General features: G+C 44.5%; 2 protein-coding genes across 3 annotated transcripts in view; one reads left to right on the top strand and one right to left on the bottom strand.

The window, feature by feature from the left end:
• Positions 1-21,712, bottom strand: part of AP4B1 (adaptor related protein complex 4 subunit beta 1) — a 35,490-nt gene that overhangs the window by 10,512 nt on the left and 3,266 nt on the right. The window lies entirely within an intron of this gene.
• DCLRE1B (DNA cross-link repair 1B) lies at positions 32-7,514 on the top strand. The gene is made up of 4 exons (XM_032154945.3): positions 32-481; positions 1,691-1,856; positions 2,689-2,871; positions 6,169-7,514. Exons 1-4 carry the CDS (start codon positions 293-295, stop codon positions 7,227-7,229), a joined length of 1,599 nt encoding a protein of 532 aa, XP_032010836.1. The 5' UTR covers positions 32-292; the 3' UTR covers positions 7,230-7,514.

Below are 21,712 nucleotides of genomic sequence, written 5' to 3'. Positions count from 1 at the left end.
TACTTTGGCCTGTCTCCTCCCAGCAGCGCGCGCTTTGAGTACCGGGCTCGGCCTCCGCTCCCGCGCGGTTGGGAGTGTCCAGCGCCCTCCGCGATTTAGGCTCCAGCGGGCACGGTCACTTCCTTTTTCTGCCCACTCTGGTAACTTATTCCTCTGCTGGGCTCTTTCCCTTAGTGTCTCTGGCCCTGTTCTTGCCCCAGCATGACTTTTATCGGGACGCTGTTGTGGAAGCCTCACGCAGGAGCCGCGCCCCCGTGGAGAAGATCCCACTGGTGACTCCAACCCTACCACCATGAATGGGGTCCTGATCCCCCATACGCCCATCGCAGTGGACTTCTGGAGCCTGCGCCGGGCTGGCACCGCACGGCTCTTCTTCTTGTCTCACATGCACTCGGACCACACCGTGGGCCTGTCTAGCACCTGGGCCCGGCCCCTTTACTGCTCCCCAATTACAGCCCACCTCTTGCATCGTCACCTACAGGTATGGGGCTGGAGTCGGTCTCCGAGAGCTGGTCCAGGCATCTGGGTTGGGACTTCAACGTGTCATTCTTGGAGTTATAGAATGGGGGCCACGAAGACTGATTTGGAAGTTGTTTGAACCCAAAAATGCATCTTTAACCCAGAATAGGAACGTGTTTTCCAAGTGACCAACTTGAAATAGTTAGCTATAAGTTGAGGAGATATTTTAGTCCAGCCAAGGAAACTATTCCTACCTTTATACATAAGCTAGGCCTATGTTTCCCAAACTTGCCTTTTTTTTTTTTTTTTTTTTTTTGAGACAGAGTCTCGCTCTGTTGCCCAGGCTGGAGTGCAGTGGTGCGATATCGGCTCACTGCAGCCTCCGCCTCCCGGGTTCAAGCGATTCTCCTGTCTCAGCCTCCTGAGTAGCTGAGATTACAGGCGCACGCCCCCACGCCCAGCTAATTTTTTGTATTTTTTGTGGAGATGGGGTTTCACCATGTTGGCCAGGCTGTTCTTGAACTCCTGACCTTAAGTGATCCGCCCGCCTCAGCCTCCCCATGCTGGGATTACAAGCGTGAGCCACCACGCCCCACCTAAACTTGCCTCATCTTAAGAATCCACCTAATGTGCTGGGTGTTTCTCCAGCTCTCTCCCCACCCCACCCTTAAGTCTCCAAAAGATTAAGATCAGGAGTAAGTTTGAGAATTGCTGACTAGACTGTTTGCTGAACTCTTTTTTTTTGAGATGGAGTCTCGCTCTGTCGCCCAGGCTGGAGTGCAGTGGCGCAAACTCGGCTCACTGCAAGCTCCACCTCCGGGGTTCACGCCATTCTCCTGCCTCAGCCTCCCGAGTAGCTGGGACTACAGGCGCCCGCCACCACGCCCGGCTAATTTTTTTGTATTTTTAGTAGAGACGGGGTTTCACCGTGTTAGCCAGGATGGTCTCTATCTCCTGACCTCGTGATCTGCCCGCCTCAGCCTCCCAAAGTGCTGGGATTACAGGCGTGAGCCACCACGCCTGGCCAGCTGAACTCTTAAGTTGTACAAAGGGTGGGATGGGGAGTGGAAGGAGGAAGGGCAGATTGCTTGGGAATCCCCATTACAGCTTCTGCTCCCGGTGGCTCAGGATTTGGTCAGCTTTCCTGATTCATGTAAGGGATAGTCCCTGACCTGGGGAGGTAACAGGGAGGGGAGTCAGTGGTCACTGGGATGACTAACTGTTTTCTCAGGTATCTAAGCAATGGATCCAAGCCCTGGAGGTTGGTGAGAGCCATGTATTACCCCTAGATGAAATTGGACAAGAGACCATGACCGTAACCCTCCTCGATGCCAATCACTGTCCTGGTTCTGTCATGTTTCTCTTTGAAGGATATTTTGGAACCATCCTCTACACAGGTGGGCCTCTCAAGGAATCCCAGTGACTTCTCCAGACTAGATGTTACTTTTTTTTTTTTTTTCTTAATGTGTAGACTGGGGCCTCGCAATGTTGCAGAGGCTGGTCTCAAACTCCTGACCTCAAGTGATCCTCCCGCTTCAGCCTCCCCAGTAGCTAGGATTATTGGCAAAAGCCACCACACCTGGCAGACTTTTCTTGAGCAACCTTAACTCAATAGAAGTCTGGAGGCGCTGGAGGCCTTCTAACTTCATCACATATGAGCATAGTGACTGCATCTCAACTGATTTCCCACTCTTTTTTTTTCTTTCTTTTTGAGACGGAGTTTCACTCTCGTCACCCAGGCTGGAGTGCAGTGACGTGATGGTGGCTCACTGCAACCTCCGCCTTCTGGGTTCAAGTGATTCTCTTGCCTCAGCCTCCCAAGTAGCTGGGATTGCAGGCGCCCGCCACCACGCCCAGCTAATTTTCGTATTTTTAGTAGAGACGGGGTTTCACCATGTTGGCCAGGCTGGTCTCGAACTCCTGACCTCAGGTGATCCACCTGGCTCGGCCTTCCAAAGTGCTGGAATTACAGGTGTGAGCCACTGCACCTGGCCGATTTCCCACTCTTTGAGGGTCTGAACCTTGTAAAGAGTAGTTGAAAAATAGGAGTAGGATGGAGACATTACAACAAAGAAACCATGCAGATATACTGCCTAGTTCAGTGCCAGGCTACATAATAGTTTTTTCACAGACTAGTAAGCAAACGCCTGTCTATTGTTGGAGGTAGGAGAGGCTTGTCTTCTATTCTTTTGTCTCTGACCTTCTGCCCCCATATACATATTCTTCCAGGTGATTTTCGATACACACCATCCATGCTAAAGGAGCCAGCCCTGACACTGGGGAAACAGATCCATACTTTATACCTAGACAACACCAATTGCAACCCAGCCCTGGTTCTTCCTTCCCGACAAGAAGCTGCCCACCAGATTGTCCAGCTCATTCGAAAACACCCACAACATAACATAAAGATTGGTGAGTTGTTTCCTTTCAGTTTCCTGTCACCTGTAGATAGTGAACTAGATTCTTTAAGAGTTCTCACATCTTTCAGATCTTTGTGCAGTTCTCACTTTCTCCTACACTGACCACCTTATTTAAAATTGCAACTTGGCCAGGTGTGGTGGCTCATGCCTATAATCCCAGCATTTTGGGAGGCCAAGACAGGAGGGTCATTTGAGCCCAGGCGTTTGAGACCAGCTTGGGCAACATGGCAAGACCCTGTCTCTACAAAAAATTTAAAAATTAGTTGGGCATGATGGTGCATGCCTGTGGTCCCAGCTACACAGGAGGCTGAGACAGGAGGATTGCCTGGGTCCAGTAAGAGGTCAAGGTTGCAGTGAGCCATGTAAGTGCCATTGCACTCCAGCCTGGATGACAGAGCAAGACCCTGTCTCAATAGATGAATGAATGAATGAATGAATGAATGAATGAATGAATGAATGAATGAAATAAGTAAAACTGCAACCTGCCCACCATCTCCCCATTCCCAACTCCTGATCACCTATACCAATTCATTTTCTTCATTTTTTTATAGCACTCATATACTATATACATTTTTAAATATGCTATTGCTTACTTGTTGCCTATCACCCACTTCCTCTGGCGCATGCACATATGCGCACACACACACACACACACACACACACACACACACACACACACAAGCATAAACTCCTTAAGAGCATCACTGGAAATGGGAAGAGACTTTGTGTGTTTGTGGAACAGAGAAGCAGCAGCCAGTATGACAGGCACACAGTGGGCAAGGAGGCTGAAAAGGCAAGAGGGGCTGTAGTGCTGTTAAGCCATTTTGGACTTGATCCTAAACCCAACCAAGAGCTATTGAAGGATTTTAAGTAGAAGAGGGACAATATGCACTCATCACCTTGCAATATATTCTGTAATTTATGGGCCGGGCGTGGTGGCTCACGCTTGTAATCCCAGCACTTTGGGAGGCCGAGGCGGGCGGATCATGAGGTCGGGAGATCGAGACCACGGTGAAACCCTGTCTCTACTAAAAATACAAAAAATTAGCCAGGCATGGTGGCGGGCGCCTGTAGTCCCAGCTACTCAGAGAGGCTGAGGCAGGAGAATGGTGTGAACCCGGGAGGCGGAGCTTGCAGTGAGCCGAGATTGCGCCACTGCACTCCAGCCTGGGCGACAGAGCGAGACTCCGTCTTAAAAAAAAAAAAAAAAAAAAAATTAATGTATTTATTGGACTTTTTATTGTCTGATTCCCCCTGCTAGAATGTGAATTCCACTATGGCAGGCTCTGTTTTATTATGGGTATATCACAAATGCCTACACTAATGCCTGACACAGAAAAGCATTCAATATAAATGAATGAAATTTATCAGAACATAGATATTTAAGTGAGCGTTGTACTTTAAATTAAGTATACTGAAAAAACAGGTTTGTGCTTGTTCTACTGATTATAAATAGTATAAAACATTGTCAAGGACTCTTTCTTGGAGTTGCCATTTGGAATAGTTTATAAAAATACATTTTTGTTTTATAAAATAAATAAATGTAATAGATTTGGTTCTAAATTACTTTTTTGGTTGTTTCCAAATTTGTGAGTCTACAAAAGGACAAAGACTTGACACCATTATAAATATTTGAAAAGGACATGTCTCAACTCTGAAAGGAGTTTCAAAATGAGACTAAACAAAGGCATTGAAAAAATTATATACCTTCCAGGGTGACTACCAAATTGATTGAGAAATATCCTCTACTCTCAGGATTGCTTAACTACTTACAAAGACCTAACCATTCTTAATATTTTAATGTAGAATTTTCTCAAAAAAGCAAAGCTGGCTAGGAGGATGCTATAGTAAGCATTGATTAATTTTGCAAATATGTAATAAGCCTCTACCCACTAAGTACCAAGTATCCAATAGGCAGTGGGGATATAAAGATGAATAAAATATAGTCTCTGACTCGGAGGGCTCACAGTCTGGTAGGGAAGGACCTGTGGGGAGGTGGAAGTGGGAATACACATATAGAGAGAGAAGAAAAATCAGCTCCATTTTGCCCAAGGAGTGAGATTTTGAACCATAATCAGGAATAAAGTGGATATAAATAATACATACTTCTTTTTAAGGCGTTCACAATCTGGTTGTGGATTTGAAACTTCCTCAGAAAAGGTCTGAGAACAGCTATTAAACAACATCTCCCATATCTGTTACCATAACCATTACCCAAATTAATGTCTCCGTTTCTTTCTCTGTAGGTACTATTTGGGCCCTTCAATTGAAACTTCCACTCCAGCTTCTTCTCATCCTGGCAGTCAAATAATATTATTACCATATTTTTCTTTTTAAAGCCCTGCTCTGAGCATATTATTCTTATGATTAGAATTAGCCATTTTCCTGCTTCACACTGAGTGGCTCCCCTTCACTTACACAATGAAGTCCGAGCTTCTTAGCGGTACATATAAGACCCTCTATTATATGGCCCTTGCTTGCCTCTCTGGTATCATTTCTTATCAATTCCTTCTTTACTTTAGTAACAGCAAACTGACCCCTCTTAAAATGTTTTCCACTATACCCTTTCTACCCTTTCCTTGCCAGGTTAACCTTGCCCATCCTTTAAGATTTAGCCTAACTTTCCCTAACTCCATCACCTGTTAGATACAATACTGTATACTTTTTTTTTTTTTTAAGAGACAGGGTCTCACTCTGTTGCCCAGGCTGGAGGGTAGTGGCATGATCACAGCTCACTGCAGCCTGGACCTCCCGGACTCAAGTGATCCTCCCGTGTCAGCCTCCCTTGTAGCAGGAACTATAGGCGTGCACCAACATGCTTATTTGTTTATTTTTGTAGAGACAGGGTCTCGCCAGGTTTCCCAGGTTGGTCTTGAACTCCTGGGCTCAAGCAATCCTCCTGCCTCAGCCTCCTAAAGTGGTAGGCTTACAGATGTGAGCCACAGTGCCTCGTCTGTACACATATCTTTAACATTGCTCTTAACTGTGGTTTTTCTGGGTCTCCTTGTAGATTGTACTTCTTGAGGGCTGACAGCTTTCTTTATTAGTTTTCATGGTGCCTGAAACTTGCTAGATGCTCTCTTTTGTTGAACTAAATGAATGAGTGGATTCTGTGTCATTCCCCTTCATATGTCTTAGCTCAAATGCCACCTCTTCCTTGATATTCTCCCTGGATTTCTCCATGAATTGTATCTGTTTTTGTTAAACATTTTGTTGACTTATTAGGATTTTCCAATAGCTTAATTTTCTTCCTTCTCTTACTTTCCCCAATACATTGAACATAATTTAGGACTCTACAGCCTGGGAAAGGAATCACTGCTGGAGCAGCTGGCCCTGGAGTTTCAGACCTGGGTGGTATTGAGTCCTCGGCGCCTGGAGTTGGTACAGCTACTGGGCCTGGCAGATGTGTTCACAGTGGAGGAGAAGGCTGGCCGCATCCATGCCGTAGACCATATGGAGATCTGCCATTCCAACATGCTGCGTTGGAACCAGACCCACCCTACAATTGCTATCCTTCCCACAAGCCGAAAAATCCACAGCTCCCACCCTGATATCCACGTCATCCCTTACTCTGACCATTCCTCCTACTCCGAGCTTCGTGCCTTTGTCGCAGCACTGAAACCTTGCCAGGTGGTGCCCATTGTCAGTCGGCGGCCCTGTGGAGGCTTTCAGGACAGTCTGAGCCCCAGGATCTCTGTGCCCCTGATTCCGGACTCTGTACAGCAATACATGAGTTCTTCCTCTAGAAAACCAAGCTTTCTCTGGCTGTTAGAAAGGAGGCTAAAGAGGCCGAGAACCCAAGGTGTTGTGTTTGAATCCCCTGCGGAAAGTGCTGATCAATCTCAAGCTGACAGAGACTCAAAGAAGGCCAAGAAAGAGAAACTTTCTCCCTGGCCTGTGGACCTTGAAAAGAAGCCTTCCCACCATCCTTTGCAGATCAAGAAGCAGTTGTTCCCAGACCACTATAGCAAAGAATGGAACAAGGCAGTGCCTTTCTGTGAGTCTCAAAAGAGGGTGACTATGTTGACGGCCCCATTGGGATTTTCAGTGCACTTAAGATCTACCGATGAGGAGTTTATTTCTCTAAAAACCAGGGAGGAAATTGGTTTAGGGTCCCCCTTGGTACCCATGGGAGATGATGATGGAGGTCCAGAAGCCACAGGGAATCAGAGTGCCTGGATGGGCCTTGGTTCTCCCCTGTCCCACAGCAGCAAGGGCACCCCTCTTCTAGCTACTGAATTCAGGGGTCTAGCACTCAAATACCTTCTGACTCCAGTGAAGTTTTTCCAGGCAGGGTATTCTTCCAGGAGCTTTGACCAGCAAGTGGAAAAATACCATAAACCCTGCTGAAGACAGGAGAGTACAGAATGACAACATTGAGCCCACACTGCAGTTTTGAAGATAGTAACTGATGGCTGGTGGGAAAGAGTTTGTTTTTGGGGCCTGCTTTTCTATCTTTACAAGACTCTTGATGGGCCCACCGCAGAGCAGCCCTTCCCAAAACTTGTTCACTGGGGTCCTCGTGCCTATGGAATCCTTCGTTTTATAATTGAGTATGTTTAAGAAATACTTTTTGTTATAAAATCTTTGGAGTATGCGTGAGCAAATTAAAAGTTCTTTGAAGTCCTACAGTAACTTAATCTGTTTAACCTTGTTTAACCCAGTATTTCTCAAACTTTTGTGAACATGCAGTCCTCTTATGTGGGTACAGAAAGAGGTAAAGAATCTGAATCAAAAAGGACCAGGTTATTCCTGTTGCTGTTTTGTGGTGTCATGAGCCATTCTCCATGTCCCCTTCTCCCTCTTCTCAGCTCAAAATCCCTAGGGAGTTCTGTTTTTACAATTATGAACTATGGCGCTGCATGCTTCAATCCTGAACGTCACTGACTTGCTGTGACCTCCATCCAAATAATTTCCTGTCTCTGCCTCTGGGACGGAACAGGAAGCGATGAAGAGGTCTTGGAACAGTAGTGAAAATTCTACCTCTATGTCCTTCATGAGGATGTGCAGTATCCCAGTATCACTGGGATCCATGTGGAACAGAGCCAGCTGGGGGGCTGGGCAGCTCTCTCCAAGGCAGTACCTAGAACCCAGCTGAACAACAAGGCTTTGGGTGTGAAGGGACTCTCCGGCCTGGAGACCCTATTTGGCTGAAACAGTTACAAAATATCAAATGTGTTGTCAGATATTCCTCCAATTGTTCACATAGCTGGGATATTTGTTGCTCCCCCCGCCCCTTGGATTGTGTAGGGAGCCAGAGCACACAGCCTGTTTGTTTTAGTATCCAAGGAAGAGACCAAGGAGCCAGCTGGCGGGAAGAGGTGGGGGTGTGCAGTCTGCCCTGTCCTTCTGCTCATAACCTGACAAAATGCCAAACTAGTAAGCAGGATAGCTGATACCACGGCTATGAGGGAATAGGTTCTGAGAGGGCACAGACTTGTGGAGCTGGGCATCTGGATCAAAACTGCTTCGGGATGGAACCTCGAGCCCTAGCAATGAAGAAGGTTCTGTTTCTTGTCCAGGGGATTTAAAAGAGTTTTCTGCTTTGAGAGAGAAATAGAGAGTTTAGAAAGCAATTGCTCTTGGGAAAGCTGTACACAGCTCTGTTTTGTCAATGACCTTTGTTGTAAGTCTCCCAACGTTCTATTAGAAGCCACAGCAGGAGAGGCATTTGGTGCAGCAGGAAACATGGGCACTGCCTAGGCTCGAGTCTGTGGCACCCTGAGCAATTACTTAAATTGTGGAGCCTAGTTCCTCATCTGTAAGATGGACTTGAGATTCCTACCTCTCATGATTACTATGGAGATCAAATAATTGGTAAAATTCTCCTAGCTCAGTGACTGCCACAGGATGGGTCTTTCAGATTTTGTTTCTCTTTAGCTTCTGGTACTTGAAAGAAATTAATATGTATATAATACAAGAAACTTTGAAAGTCAAAAAAAATAGAGAAAAAATTTCAATTCCTCGTAGATTAATTGATTTCTTTCTTTTAGTTTTTTTTTTCTGTGCATGTAGATGTATTAAATATGTAAATGTTTTTCAAAGTTGAGGTAATATTGTATATAATTTTATAGCCTACATTTTAATTTCTTGATGTCTTAAGCACTTCACTCATTAGATGTTATTAAAAAATGTCATTTTTAATATTTGTATAATACCTTATCATGTGAGTATACCTTAACTAAGCCATTCCCATATTCAACATTTTGTGTACTGTTTTTCTAATTACATATATTACAATGAACAACCTTATGCATATATTTTGCATTTTTATTTCCTTAAAGTAAATTACTGGAGTTAGATTATAGTTTTAAGTTGTTGATACCAATTGTGCTGAATTGCCCTCCAGAAAGGTTTCCTGACCATCTTTTCTGCAGACAGGATAGCATTAAAATACCTTGAAGACTCATTAAGTTTAAATGAGATCACGAGAACGGTACATGTTAACACATGGAAAATCATCTCATGTATTAACTTAATAAATATTTACTAAACTGTGTGGGCAAATTTAGCCAGACTTCCTCTAGCATTCTCTAGCTGTCTCACTTCTGTGCGGCCGAAGGTGGCTGGGAGAGATAAGGTAGTTCTCAGTAAGGGCTCCCCGTATTGGCGTTATCTTCTAGCAACAAGGGAGCCCATCTACTCTTGGCACATGCTGTGTCACACCTGTTCCTTGAAGTGGGTTCTATATGCATTCAGATAGGGGAGGGGAAGCAAAAGACTGAGGAATTTAGTTGTTGGTAGCATGTTTGCATTTGTTTGTTTGTTTGGCTTTTTTTTGGAGACAGATTTTTAGCTCTGTCACTCAGGCTGGAGTGCAGTGGCACAGCCATAACTCACTGCAGCCTCGACCTCCCAGGCTCAAGAGATTCTCCCACCTGAGCCTCTTGAGTACCTGGGACTATAGGCATGCACCACCATGCCCAACTAATTTTTTTTTTTTGGTGGAGATGAGGTTTCACTACATTGTCCAGGCTGGTCTTGGTGTTGAACTCCTGGCCTCAAGTGATTCCCCCTACCTTGGCCTCCCAAAGTGCTGGGATTGCAGGCATGAGCCCCTGTGCCCAGCCATGTTTGTGTTTTCAAAATGGGAAAATTCCATACTATTCTAAAAGAAAAATGTCTGCCTTCTTATACTAGAGATTAGCAGTTGTTTGATTTTTCAATAGTCCCTCATATAAAAATGCTGCATTGCATATACTTTACATAGCCAATTTAAATTATTTTTAGAATCTAAAGATGATCCTATAGATGTATGAAGATCTTGCAATTAGGCTTGAAGGTGCTGGGAAAAAGGAGGTTCCCTAGAGATCCATTAGTTATTTAATGGATGATCTGTGGGAGAACTTGTACGTTTCTACAAGGTGACTGACAGTGGCTTAAGTCCCCTTACAGAAAAAAAATCTGCCTGGCTGGTGTTGGGAGACCATCTCTCACTCTTGACCCAGATTGCCCTTTAGGTAGGAAACAGATGAGTGACTCCACTTGTTCTTCTCTTTTATTTTTCTTTCTTTTTTTTTTTTTGAAAAGGAGTCTCACTCTGGCCCAGGCTGGATGCAATGGCACTGTCTTGGCTCACCACAACGTCTGCCTCCTGGGTTCAATTCTCTTGCCTCAGCCTCCCAAGTAGCTGCGATTACAGGCGTGCACCACCACACCTGGCTAATTTTTGTATATTTAGTAGAGATGGGGTTTCACTATGTTGGCCAGGCTGGTCTTGAACTGCTGACCTCAGGTGATCCGCCCACCTCGGCCTCCCAAAGTGCAGGGATCACAGGCGTGAGCCACCGTGCCCGGCCCAGCCCATGTGCATATATTTTTGATGTTACCATCAGTGAGCACCTGTCAGTGTGTTAGCTGCCTCCCACCCCTCATGCTCCTCAGCCGCCACCAACCACCACAAGCTGTTTTGTCTTAGACTCATGGTGCTTTCCCTTTTCTCTTCCCCAGGGGATCCCACCTATACCTGAACAGAACGATGCTGCTCTCCCTTATAAACATCTGAGTCGCCTGCGAGGGATTCTCCGAATGGTTAAGCTTGTCTTTATCTTGACCACAATGCCTACCCTTCTTTTAGCTCTACCCTTCCATCTTGACTGTCTCATTCCTGGGTAACTTTGTCTTCTTTGAACATAGCCTTGACCTACTGGATCACAGAAAGCTCCCAGGATTCTGGGCTTGGTTCTTCTTCTGGATAAATAGCTTATTGAATCATCTTTCAATCACACAAAACTTCTGGCTAGCCTTGGGTTCGCCTGTGTCTTACATTATTTACACTATTGTATTATGGCTATCTTACCAGTCCTGTCTCCTCTGGTTAATTTGTAACAACTTTGGAGAGTGTGGGATGAACAATTTGTCCCCCGAGCCATTCCATCCTCAATGTGCTCATTGAAATGTGTGTTTTTGAGGATCTAAGGAAATTGGGTTAAGCTCACTCACCCTACTAATTAGGCTTTGTGGAGACAAAGCACCAGAGCGAGAGCAGATGCCTGCTGTTTAGGGAGTCAGGGATACAAAGTTTGGAGAAAACATGTCTTCAGGAGGAAAGGAAAGCTTTGATCAGCTGAATTTCTTCAAATTCCCACCCATCTTCCAGGCTCATACCATCTGCTTTCTAATTTCCTTCTCAATGGTGGGATGAAAATCCTTCAATTACCTCTTCCTGAGAACATTTTCTCTGCTCATACACATTCAAGAACCCAAGCTATTCAGAACATTTTAGGTCCACATGATACAAAGCCCAACCTATGCTTCTGGCCTTATCTCCCAGGATTCTCCCAATGTGCACGACAGTAGGCCATAGTGGAAAAGATGGATTTTCAAGTTAGATGTCTTGGGTTGGAATAGTGATCCTGTGATTTACTAGCTGTGTATATAATCTCTAGTAAGCTACTCAGCTTTCCAGCATAAAGTTTCTTTTTGTAGAGTGGGAATAATAATGCCTACCTCATAGGGTTTGGAGGAGAATGAAATAGAATAAAGCAACTAAAGCACTTCACAAGAGTATCCAATACATTAAAAAAAAAAGAAAGAAAAAGTTTTTGCCTTTGGCTGGGTGCAGTGGCTCATGCCTGTAATCCCAGCACTTTGGGAGGCCAAGGTGGGCAGATCACCTGAGGTCAGGAGTTCAAGACCAGCGTGGCCAATATAGTGAAACCTCGTCTCTACTAAAAATACAAAAGTTAGCCTGGAGTGGTGGCATGTGCCTGTCGTCCCAGCTACTTGGGAGGCTGAGGCAGAAGAATCGCTTGAACCAGGGAGGCGATTGCAGTGAGCCGAGATCACACCACTGCACTCTGGCATGGGCAACAGAGCAAGATCCTATCGCAGAAAAAAAAAATGTTTGGCCTTAAACTCCATGACATACCTTAAATCCTGTTTACAGAGGAGTGACTGACATGTCCACTGCATGCCCTGGATAGTGCCATTGGCTAATCCTACCTTTCAGGCCCAGAAAAATCTGAGAGATTGGCTGATGAAGGTACTTCCTGGGGGAGAGGTTCCTGGAGTCAAGTCCAACCAAAAGGGCAGTTACCTGAAGCATCCAAGGATGCATTTGTACAGATGGAAAAAGAGTAGGGTGAAATCATGATAAGCTTCAGATGCTGTGCTGAGTAGATTTAACTGTAAAATCCTAAGGCAAAGCCAAAACACCTCAGAAGAACAAGTAGTTAATCAGAGGCTCAGAGAATCCAAAGAGGTGTGCAGAGCAGAGAAGTCTGGGCTGTGCATTTCAAAACATTGGGGGTAAACTAAGGGCCAGACACTATGCTTGGTCTGGTTCTAGATTCTTCTGCCACACCAGCTGTATAAACCAACAACCTTGGATCAGTCCTGGAATTCTCCTTTTCAACTCCTACAGAAGGAAGGCAGAGCCACTGGAGAAAAGAACCGTACAACTGGTATCACTACAGATTTCAGCCTCTGGTATTTTCAAAGCTGCTTCTCATCTCTTTATGTCCTTGATCCACCTCCTCTCCCATGTACATCAGTGGTTATGACAAAGCTTTATGACTCAAACTCTTACAACATATGAAGCCTTAGGAAGACACCTTTGAGCATCAAGGATACCAAGCTGCGACACCCTGGGGCAACTTCCCTGGACCATAAGAACAGGTCTGGTCACCCAGCCTCACCCTAAAGGTGGCAGAATGAATCCCCCTATACCTTGTTTAAACCCCGGTCATTGTCAGGAGTTCGTCTTTAAGGCCGGATCCTCAGCCTTCCCTCCCCTCTTTCATTAGGCTCTCAAGTCTCCTGCTCTGTGATCAGCAAATTCCTCTATGTCCTCAGCATCTTTTCTGAAAGTATCCATCACCCTCCTTGCCTAAATTGAAGACGGGCTCTCCTCTGAGCACACTGCTTTCCAGCCAGCTTCTCACATAGAGGCTCTTTTTGCTCTCCCCCCACCTCAAGGTAAGAAGGTGACATTCATGTTCTCCTTATTCTCCTTGCTGCCTCCTAACCATTATTGCCATTTCTTCCTGTGAGCATCTCTCCTCCCATGACGTGCATACTATCTAGCTATACCATCCCCTCCTTCCCATCCTCACTTATCAAGACTTGAGTCACTGACTCACAGCCTTCTCCTCCTTCACAACCCTGTCATCATTCTGGATGATTTCAACACCCTGGCCACTCAGCTTCCTTGACCTCATCTTCAAAGACCTTATTCTCCCTCTACCTCACCACCCTGTCATTACCAGAAATTGTACTACATCTGAAACCCCAATTTTAAACTTTTTCTCCTGGCTTATTTGCTCAAGTACATCTGTGGGACTGACAACAAAATGAGACCTGAGTGATGAGCCAGCCAGGTAAAGACCTGGTGGGGAGGTCTAATTTAAAAATTGTTTTTGTAGAGACGAGGTCTCACTATGTTGCCGAGAGTAGGGAATAGGTAGAGGGTTCAGGCAGAATCAGCCCCTGGGATAGGATGGGAATGAGCTTTGTGCCTAAGGAACATCAAGAAGTGAGTGTAGAGAAATGCAAATCAAAACCACAATGTGGTACCATCTCACACCGGTCAGAATGGCTATTATTAAGAAGTCAAAATGGTCAGGTGTGGTGGCTCACACCTGTGATCCCAGCACTTCGGGAGCCCAAGGCAGAAGGATCACGAGGTTAGGAGTTCGAGACCAGCCTGGCCAAAATAGTGAAACCCCGTCTCTACTAAAAATACAAAAAATAGCCAGGCGCGGTGGGTGGCGGGCGCCTGTAGTCCCAGCTACTCAGGAGGGTGAGGCAGGAGAATTGCTTGAATCCAGGAGGCAGAGGTTGCAGTGAGCTGAGATCGTGCCACTGCACTCCAGCCTGGACAACAGAGCAAGACTCCATCTCAAAAAAAAAAAAAAAAAATAAGTCAGAAAACAACAGACGCTGGTGAGGCTGCAGAGAAAAGGGAATGCTTATACACTGTTGGAGGGAATGTAAATTAGTTCATCCACTGTGGAAAACAGTTTGGAGATTTCTGAAAGAAAAGAGAACTACTATTTGACCCAGCAATCCCATCCTGGGCATATATTCAAAGGAAAATAAATCATCCTACTAAAAACACACCTGCACTCATCTGTCCATCCCAGCACTATTCATAATAGCAAAGACATGGAAGCAACCTAGGTGCCCATCAACAGTGGATTGGTTAATGGTAACTTGTGATGTGTAAAATAAAAAAATAAGATAACCCAGCAGATTGGATAAAGAATATGTGGTACATATACGCCAGGGAATACTATGCAGCCATACAAAGAAAGAAATCATGTCCTTTACAGCAACAATGATGCAGCTGGAGGCCATTATCCTAAGCAAATTAACACGGCAACAGAAAACCAAATACTGCATGCTTTCATGTATAAGTGGAAGCTAGACATTGGGTGGTCACAGACAGAAAGATAGTAATAACAGCCACTGGGGACAACTGGGCAGGGGACAAGGGTTGAAAAACTATTAGGTACTATGCTTACTACCTGGGTGATGGGATCAATCATACCCCAAACCTCAATATTATGCAATATACCTATGAAACAAACCTGTTATGTGTACCTCCTGAATCTAAAATAAAAGTTGAAATATATATATATATTACACACACACACACACACACACACACACACACACGGGCCGGGCACGGTGGCTCATGCTTGTAATCCCAGCACTTTGGAAGCCAAGGTGGGCAGATCACCTGAGGTCAGGAGGTCGAGACCAGCCTGGTCAACATGATGAGACCCTGTCTCTACTAAAAGTGCAAGAAATTAGTTGGGCGTGGTGGCGCGTGTCTGTAATCCCAGCTACTCGGGAGGCTGAGGCAGGAGAATTGAACCTAGGAGGTGGAGGTTGCAGTGAGCCGAGCTTGTGCCACTGCACTCCAGCCTGGGTGACAGAGAGAGACTCTGTCTCCGAAAATAAAAAGAAAAAAAAAAGAAATATATATGTATAAACAAAGAAGAGTGTGTCAGAAGGAGAAGAAGAGGAGATGAGGTCAGAGAGGGAGGCAGGTGTTGGATCAGAAGTGACTTAATAGTTTAAAGTAAGAAGTTTAAATTTGATTGTAAGTGTACTTATAAGCTATTGGAGTGCTTTAAATTAGGGGAGTTATATGATCTGTTATATATTTTTGAAAACAACAGAGAATGGGGCAAAAATGAAAACAGGATACCAGTTAGGAAGCTCTTACAGCAATAAGAGATATTGGTGAGCTGAGCTGGGGAAAGGTGATTTACATTCTATCTGATTTTTTTTTTTTTAAAGTAGAGATGTGGTCTCACTATGTTGCCCAGACTGGTCTTGAACTCCTGGCCTTATGATCCTCTTGCCTGGGCCTCCCAAAGTCCTGAGATTACAGGCATGAGTCACCACACCTGGCTGGATTTACACTGTGTCTAGATAGGAATCTTTTAGAGTACCTTTTTATTACAAGCAGCTACAGTGAAAAAGAATATCTTTTCCTCCACCAAAGCTTTCACAAAGAAAAAGTGTATCTGTAACCATATGTATACACACAAATAATATATAAATACACATATTTGTGGGGAATGAGAAAACAGGAAGAAATGAGTAAGCCAGTTTATAAGTAAATAATTGGAATATTTTATGAATTTAACATCATTTCCTATAATAGGCATGTTTTGTAACTATCTTCTTAAAAGAAATAGCATGTTTTACTTGCTTTGGAGTCAACACAAGTCTTAGGGTTAGAGGTTACATTTCCTGAGACACTAAGAATCTTCAATAAAAAAACTTCATTAATCAGAGAGTACTTACTTTTTATTTATTTATATTTATTTATTTATTTTTTGAGACGGAGTCTCACTCTGTCACCCAGGCTGGAGTGCAGTGGCATGACCTCAGCTTACTGCAACATCCGCCTCTCAGGTTCAAGTGATTCTCCTGCCTCAGCCTCCCGAGCAGCTGGGACTACAGGCATGAACCACCATGCTCAGCAAATTTTTGTATTTTTAGTAGACATGGGGTTTCACCATGTTGGCCAGGGTGGTCTCAAACTCCTGAACTTAAGTGATCCGCCTGCCTCAGCCTCCCAAAGTGCTGGGATTACAGGTGTGAACCACCGCACCCAATGCTTACTTTTAATTTTAATTTTTATTTATTATTATTATTTTTTGAGATGGAGTTTCACCCTTATTGCCCAGGCTGGAGAGCAATGGCACGATCTCAGCTCACCGCAACCTCCGTCTCCTGGGTCAAGCGATTCTCCTGCCTCAGCCTCCCGAGCAGCTGGGATTACAGGCATGCTCCACCATGCCCGGCTTATTTTGTATTTTTAGTAGAGACGGGGTTTCTCCATGTTGGTCAGGCTGGTCTTGAACTCCCGACCTCAGGTGATCTGCCTGCCTCGGCCTCCCAAAGTGCTGGGATTACAGGCGTGAGCAATCGCGCCCGGCCCTTACTTTTTATTTTTAGATTATTAAGATTATTATAGGGCCAGGCATGGTGGCTCATGCCTGTAACCCCAGCACTTTGGGAGGCTGAGGCAAGTGGATCATGAGGTCAGGAGCTCAAGACCAGCTTGGCCAAGATGGTGAAACCCCGTCTCTACTAAAAATACAAAAATTAGCCGGGTGTGATGGGCATGCCTGTAGTCCCAGCTACTCGGAAGGCTGAGGCAGGAGAATCACTTGAACCCAGCGGGTGGAGGTTGCAGTGAGCCAAGATCGTGACACTGCACTCCAGCCTGGGCAACAGAGTGAGACTCAGTCTCAAAAAAAAAAAAGACCTCAGGTGATCTGCCCACCTTGGCCTCCCAAAGTGCCGGGATTACAGGCATGAGCAACTGCGCCTGGCCATATTTTTTAATTTTTAAATATTTCCCACACAACATAGATGTATCAAGTATCTATATTTGTTATTGTATATTTCACTTCTCATGGACTTTCTAATTTCACAGATGGTATCAGTGGAGATGAATATTAGTAAATTCAGGATTTTTTTTTTTTTTTGAGATGGAGTCTCGCTGTTGTTGCCCAGGCTGGGGTGCAGTGGCACAATCTCGGCTCACTGCAACCTCTGCCTCCTGGGTTCAAGCAATTCTCTTGCCTTAGCCTTCCAAGTAGCTGAGACTATAGGCGTCTGCCACCACACCCGGCTAATTTTTGTATTTTTAGTAGAGACGGGTTTTCACCATGTTGGTCAGGCTGGTCTCAAACTCCTGACCTCTGGTGACCTGCCCGCCTCGGCCTCCCAAAGTGCTGGGATTACATGCTTGAGCCACCGCGCCCGGCCAGGGTATCTTTTGGAAATAACACTGAAGACATTTTCTGATGGATGGAATGAGGGAGGTAAGGAAAAGGTATTATCATCTTCATTTTCAGGATGAGGAAAGTGAGGCTCATTAAGATGCCCACCATCATACCCTAATACCTACCAGAGTCAGGATTCCTATGGATGTCAGGCTTTGAAGCTCCTATTTTTCTATACTGGACATCCTAGGAGCAGTGAGGTTGGTCACGTAAAAGCCTATTTCACATCAGCGAATTTACCCTCTAGGGTTTTCACAGAGCACATTCCCCTATCCTACCCTGAGTGAAAAGAACCACTTGTTGACTGCTTACAGGTGTCATCAAAGTGAGTTTACAAAAGTAATAATAAAAAAAATTAAATTCACAGTCAATGATGATAATTGTTATTTTGAGGTTTCTTCTTTTTTCAATAGAGATGAGGTCTTGTTATGTTGCTCAGGCTGGTCTTGAACTCCTGTCCTCAAGCAATCCTCCTGCCTCGGCCTCCCAATCCTGAAGTTCTGGAATTACAGGCGTGACCAATATGAAGTCTCCCTCCCTCCCTGACTTCCTTCCTCCCTCCCTTCTTCTCTCTCTTTTTTTTTGTTTGTTTATTTTGAGACAGGATCTGGCTCTGTCACTCAGGCTGGAGTACAGTGGCACAAGTCTCAGTCTCTTATGCTGAAGCAGTCCTCCAACCTCAGCCTCCCTCTCAAGTAGCTGGGACCACAGGTGCACACCACCACACCTGGCTAATTTTTAATTTTTTCTTGTAAAGATGAGGTCTCACTATGTTGCGCACACTGGTCCTTCAACTCCTGGACTCAAGCGATCCTCCTGCCTCAGCCTCTGAAAATGCTGGGATTACAAGTAGGAGCCATTGTACCCAGTCCATTTGAAGTTTCTTAATCCCTATTCTATAGTTAACTGATCCTGATGCTTTGAGCACTGTGAATAAGCACTCAGTAATTTACTCATCAAAACAGTTATAGCACCAACCATGTGTAAGGAATTGTGTTGGGCAGGGGACATTTCATTGGGGCTTTTTGATTTCTGAGTTTGTGGGAAGTGCAAAATGACTTAGCACAAATAATATTCAATTATTAAATTTCAAGTTCCTGTTCTGCTCCATTGCCCTTTTCATGTGGGTCTCTGTGTGCCTTCCCAAACCATTTATTTTGGTTTTAGATGTTGCTTGAAATTGATGATAGGGAAAGACATATGGAATGCAGATGCTAAATTCTGTGTAACAGTTGGCCAAAGAAAAGGTGAGAATCGTAGAGTGGGGAGGATGATTTTTTAAAAAAAGAAAAGGTTAGAAACTACATAACAGAGGAAGCATAATAATGAGAAATGATGACCCAAGGAAAGGGAGAAAAAGCACTATTCCTTGCTTTTGCTAAATAAACAGTTGGTATACGAGAAAAGTGAGAAAGAATAAGATCATTATGTGTAGAAAAGGGTGACATTAGAAATGATTATGGAGGAAGGAGGGTCTGAGGAGTCATAAACATGGGTTAAATAAGGAGTCAAGGCATTTGTTCTTTCCCCACAATAGTCTCTGGGTTGACCCTGGAAAATTAAGGGTAACTGCACCTTGTCTCTAAATCCTGAAAACTTCCCTCCCTGCCACCCCACTTTTTTTTTTTTTTTTTTTGAGACAGGGTCTTGCTTCGTTGCCCAGGCTGGAGTGTAGTGACAAGATCATAGCTCACTGCAGCCTCAACTTCTCGTGCTCAAGCAATCCTCCCACCTTACCCTCCTGAATAGCTGGGACTACAGGTGTGTGCCACCATACCTGGCTAATTAAAAAAAGAAAGTTTTATCCTCCAAGACATCTGAATAAAATTGTTGTAGAGACGAGGACTCACTATGTTGCTTCCTTTTTTTAATTTAGATAAAATCGGCATATTACTAAACATTTTAAAGTGGACAGTTAGTGTATTTAGTGCATTCAGTGCATTCACAATGCTGTGCAGCCATCAGCATGCTATAGTTTCACCTCCCCTTTCATTTATTAGGAAAGCTTGTATTCAAATCTTCTTTAATCCCATAATATGCCCCTTCATCCAAACTCCTGTTCCATTATTCCATCATTTCTGCTAGGACCCAGTCCCCAAAATGTCCATTATTCTAACCCCTGTCACTGTCATGCTAGATATTGTCCTTCATGAAACCAGATGAGGGGCCAGAACAACTTTTCCTGGTTTATTCCTGTGAGAAGAGAAGTGATAGAGAATGTAGTCAAAATGATTCATTTCATGACTTCTCAGATGTAGCTGATGTGGACCCAAGCAGATTCCTTGGATATTGAGAGCTGAATATGGGTATTGACCAGAATAGATTCTATCATTCAGTTGGACCAAGCCATTCTTCCCAGGTTGTCAGTCATCACTCATACTATGAGTAATCCTATATAGGAACCACACAGCTTCTGCCCACTCTCTCGAAGATCAAATACTTTATCTATCTATCTATCTATCTATCTATCTATCTATCTATCTATCTATCTATCTATCTCAGAGATGGGAGTAGTGGCTCTCACCAAGATCAGTAATAACATCTATCTATCTATCTATCTATCTATCTATCTATCTATCTATCTATCTATCTATCTATCTATCTATCTATCTATCTATCTATCTATCTATCTATCTATCATCTATCATCTATCTATCCATCCATCCATCCATCCATCCATCCATCCATCCATCCATCCATCTATGTACCTAATCTATCTACCTTAGAGATGGGGGTCTCAATATGTTGCCCAGGCTTGATTTGAACTCCTGGGCTCAAGCAATCCTCCTGCCTCAGCCTCCTGAGAAGCTGGGCCTATAGGCACATGCCATCATGGACCAGCCAGCAGTGACCTTTCCATAAGCCCCTGAGGTATGGGGATTGTTTACTACAGAAGTTAGCTAAACCTAACTATTCATTTGAATAGGCAATGAACAGTGTCTGCCAAATTTCCCTATGCAAGTTTTCTCTGCTAGGGATACTTAAAAGGAGTCTTAAGAGAAAAATCTTGGTGATACCTAAGTCTTGCAACTCTGAGGAAAGGGATGAGTAGGGAGACTGAAGGGCTGACATTCATATCCAAGCATTCAATAATAAATCATTGTGGGCCTAGTGCTCAGATCTTTTTTTTTTGGTCGGGGGGACAGAGTCTCGCTCTGTCGCCCAGGCTGGAATGCAGTGGCTTGATCTTGGCTCACTGAAACCTCCGCCTCCTGGGTTCAAGCAATTCTCTGCCTCAGCCTCCCAAGTAGCTGGGATTACAGGCGCCCGCCACCACGCCTGGCTAATTTTTGTATTTTTAGTAGAGATGGGGTTTCACCATCTTGGCCAGGCTGGTCTTGAACTCCTGACCTTGCAATCTACCCACCTCGGCCTCCCAAAGTGCTGGGATTACAGGCGTGAGCCACTGCACCCAGCCATGAAGAACATTTTATTACCCCTTTACCAGAAAAAGGCCTGTATTCTTCAAAAATATTAAAGACAAAGAAAAGCTGAGGAACTGTGCCAGATTAAAGAACACTAAAGAGACATGACAATTAAATGTAATATATGATCCTAAACTGGATCTTGTGCTGGAAAATGAAAAAATGCTAAGAAAGATGATATTGGATCAACTGACAACATTTGGAACATGGATGGTAAAGTATTACAGCAATGTTAAATTTCCTGGAGTTGTTAATTGTATGTATTTTGTTTACATAAGAGAATGTACTTATTAGGATATTCAAGTATTATGTGGTAAAGGAGCATGATGCATGCGATTTACTTTCAACTGCTCGGAAAAAAAAAATATGTATGTGGGCCGGGCACGGTGGCTCACACCTACAATCTTAACACTTTGGGAGGCTGAGGCAGGTGGATTGCCTGAGTTCAGGAGTTCGAGACCAGCCTGGGCAACACGGTGAAACCCCGTCTCTACTAAAATACAAAAAAATTAGCTGGGTGTGGCAGTGGGCACCTGTAATCCCAGCTACTCGGGAGGCTGAGACAGGAGAATCGCTTAAACCCAGGAGGCGGAGGTTGCAGTGAGCCGAGATCATGCCACTGCACTCCAGTCTAGGTGACAGAGTGAGACTC

The sequence above is a fragment of the Hylobates moloch genome, unplaced genomic scaffold (genome assembly GCF_009828535.3).
Source record: "Hylobates moloch isolate HMO894 unplaced genomic scaffold, HMol_V3 SCAFFOLD_5, whole genome shotgun sequence".
NCBI classification, from domain to species: Eukaryota; Metazoa; Chordata; class Mammalia; order Primates; family Hylobatidae; genus Hylobates; species Hylobates moloch.
The sequence above is the reverse complement of the archived record's forward strand: the minus strand, read 5'-3'. Positions and strand labels throughout refer to the sequence as shown.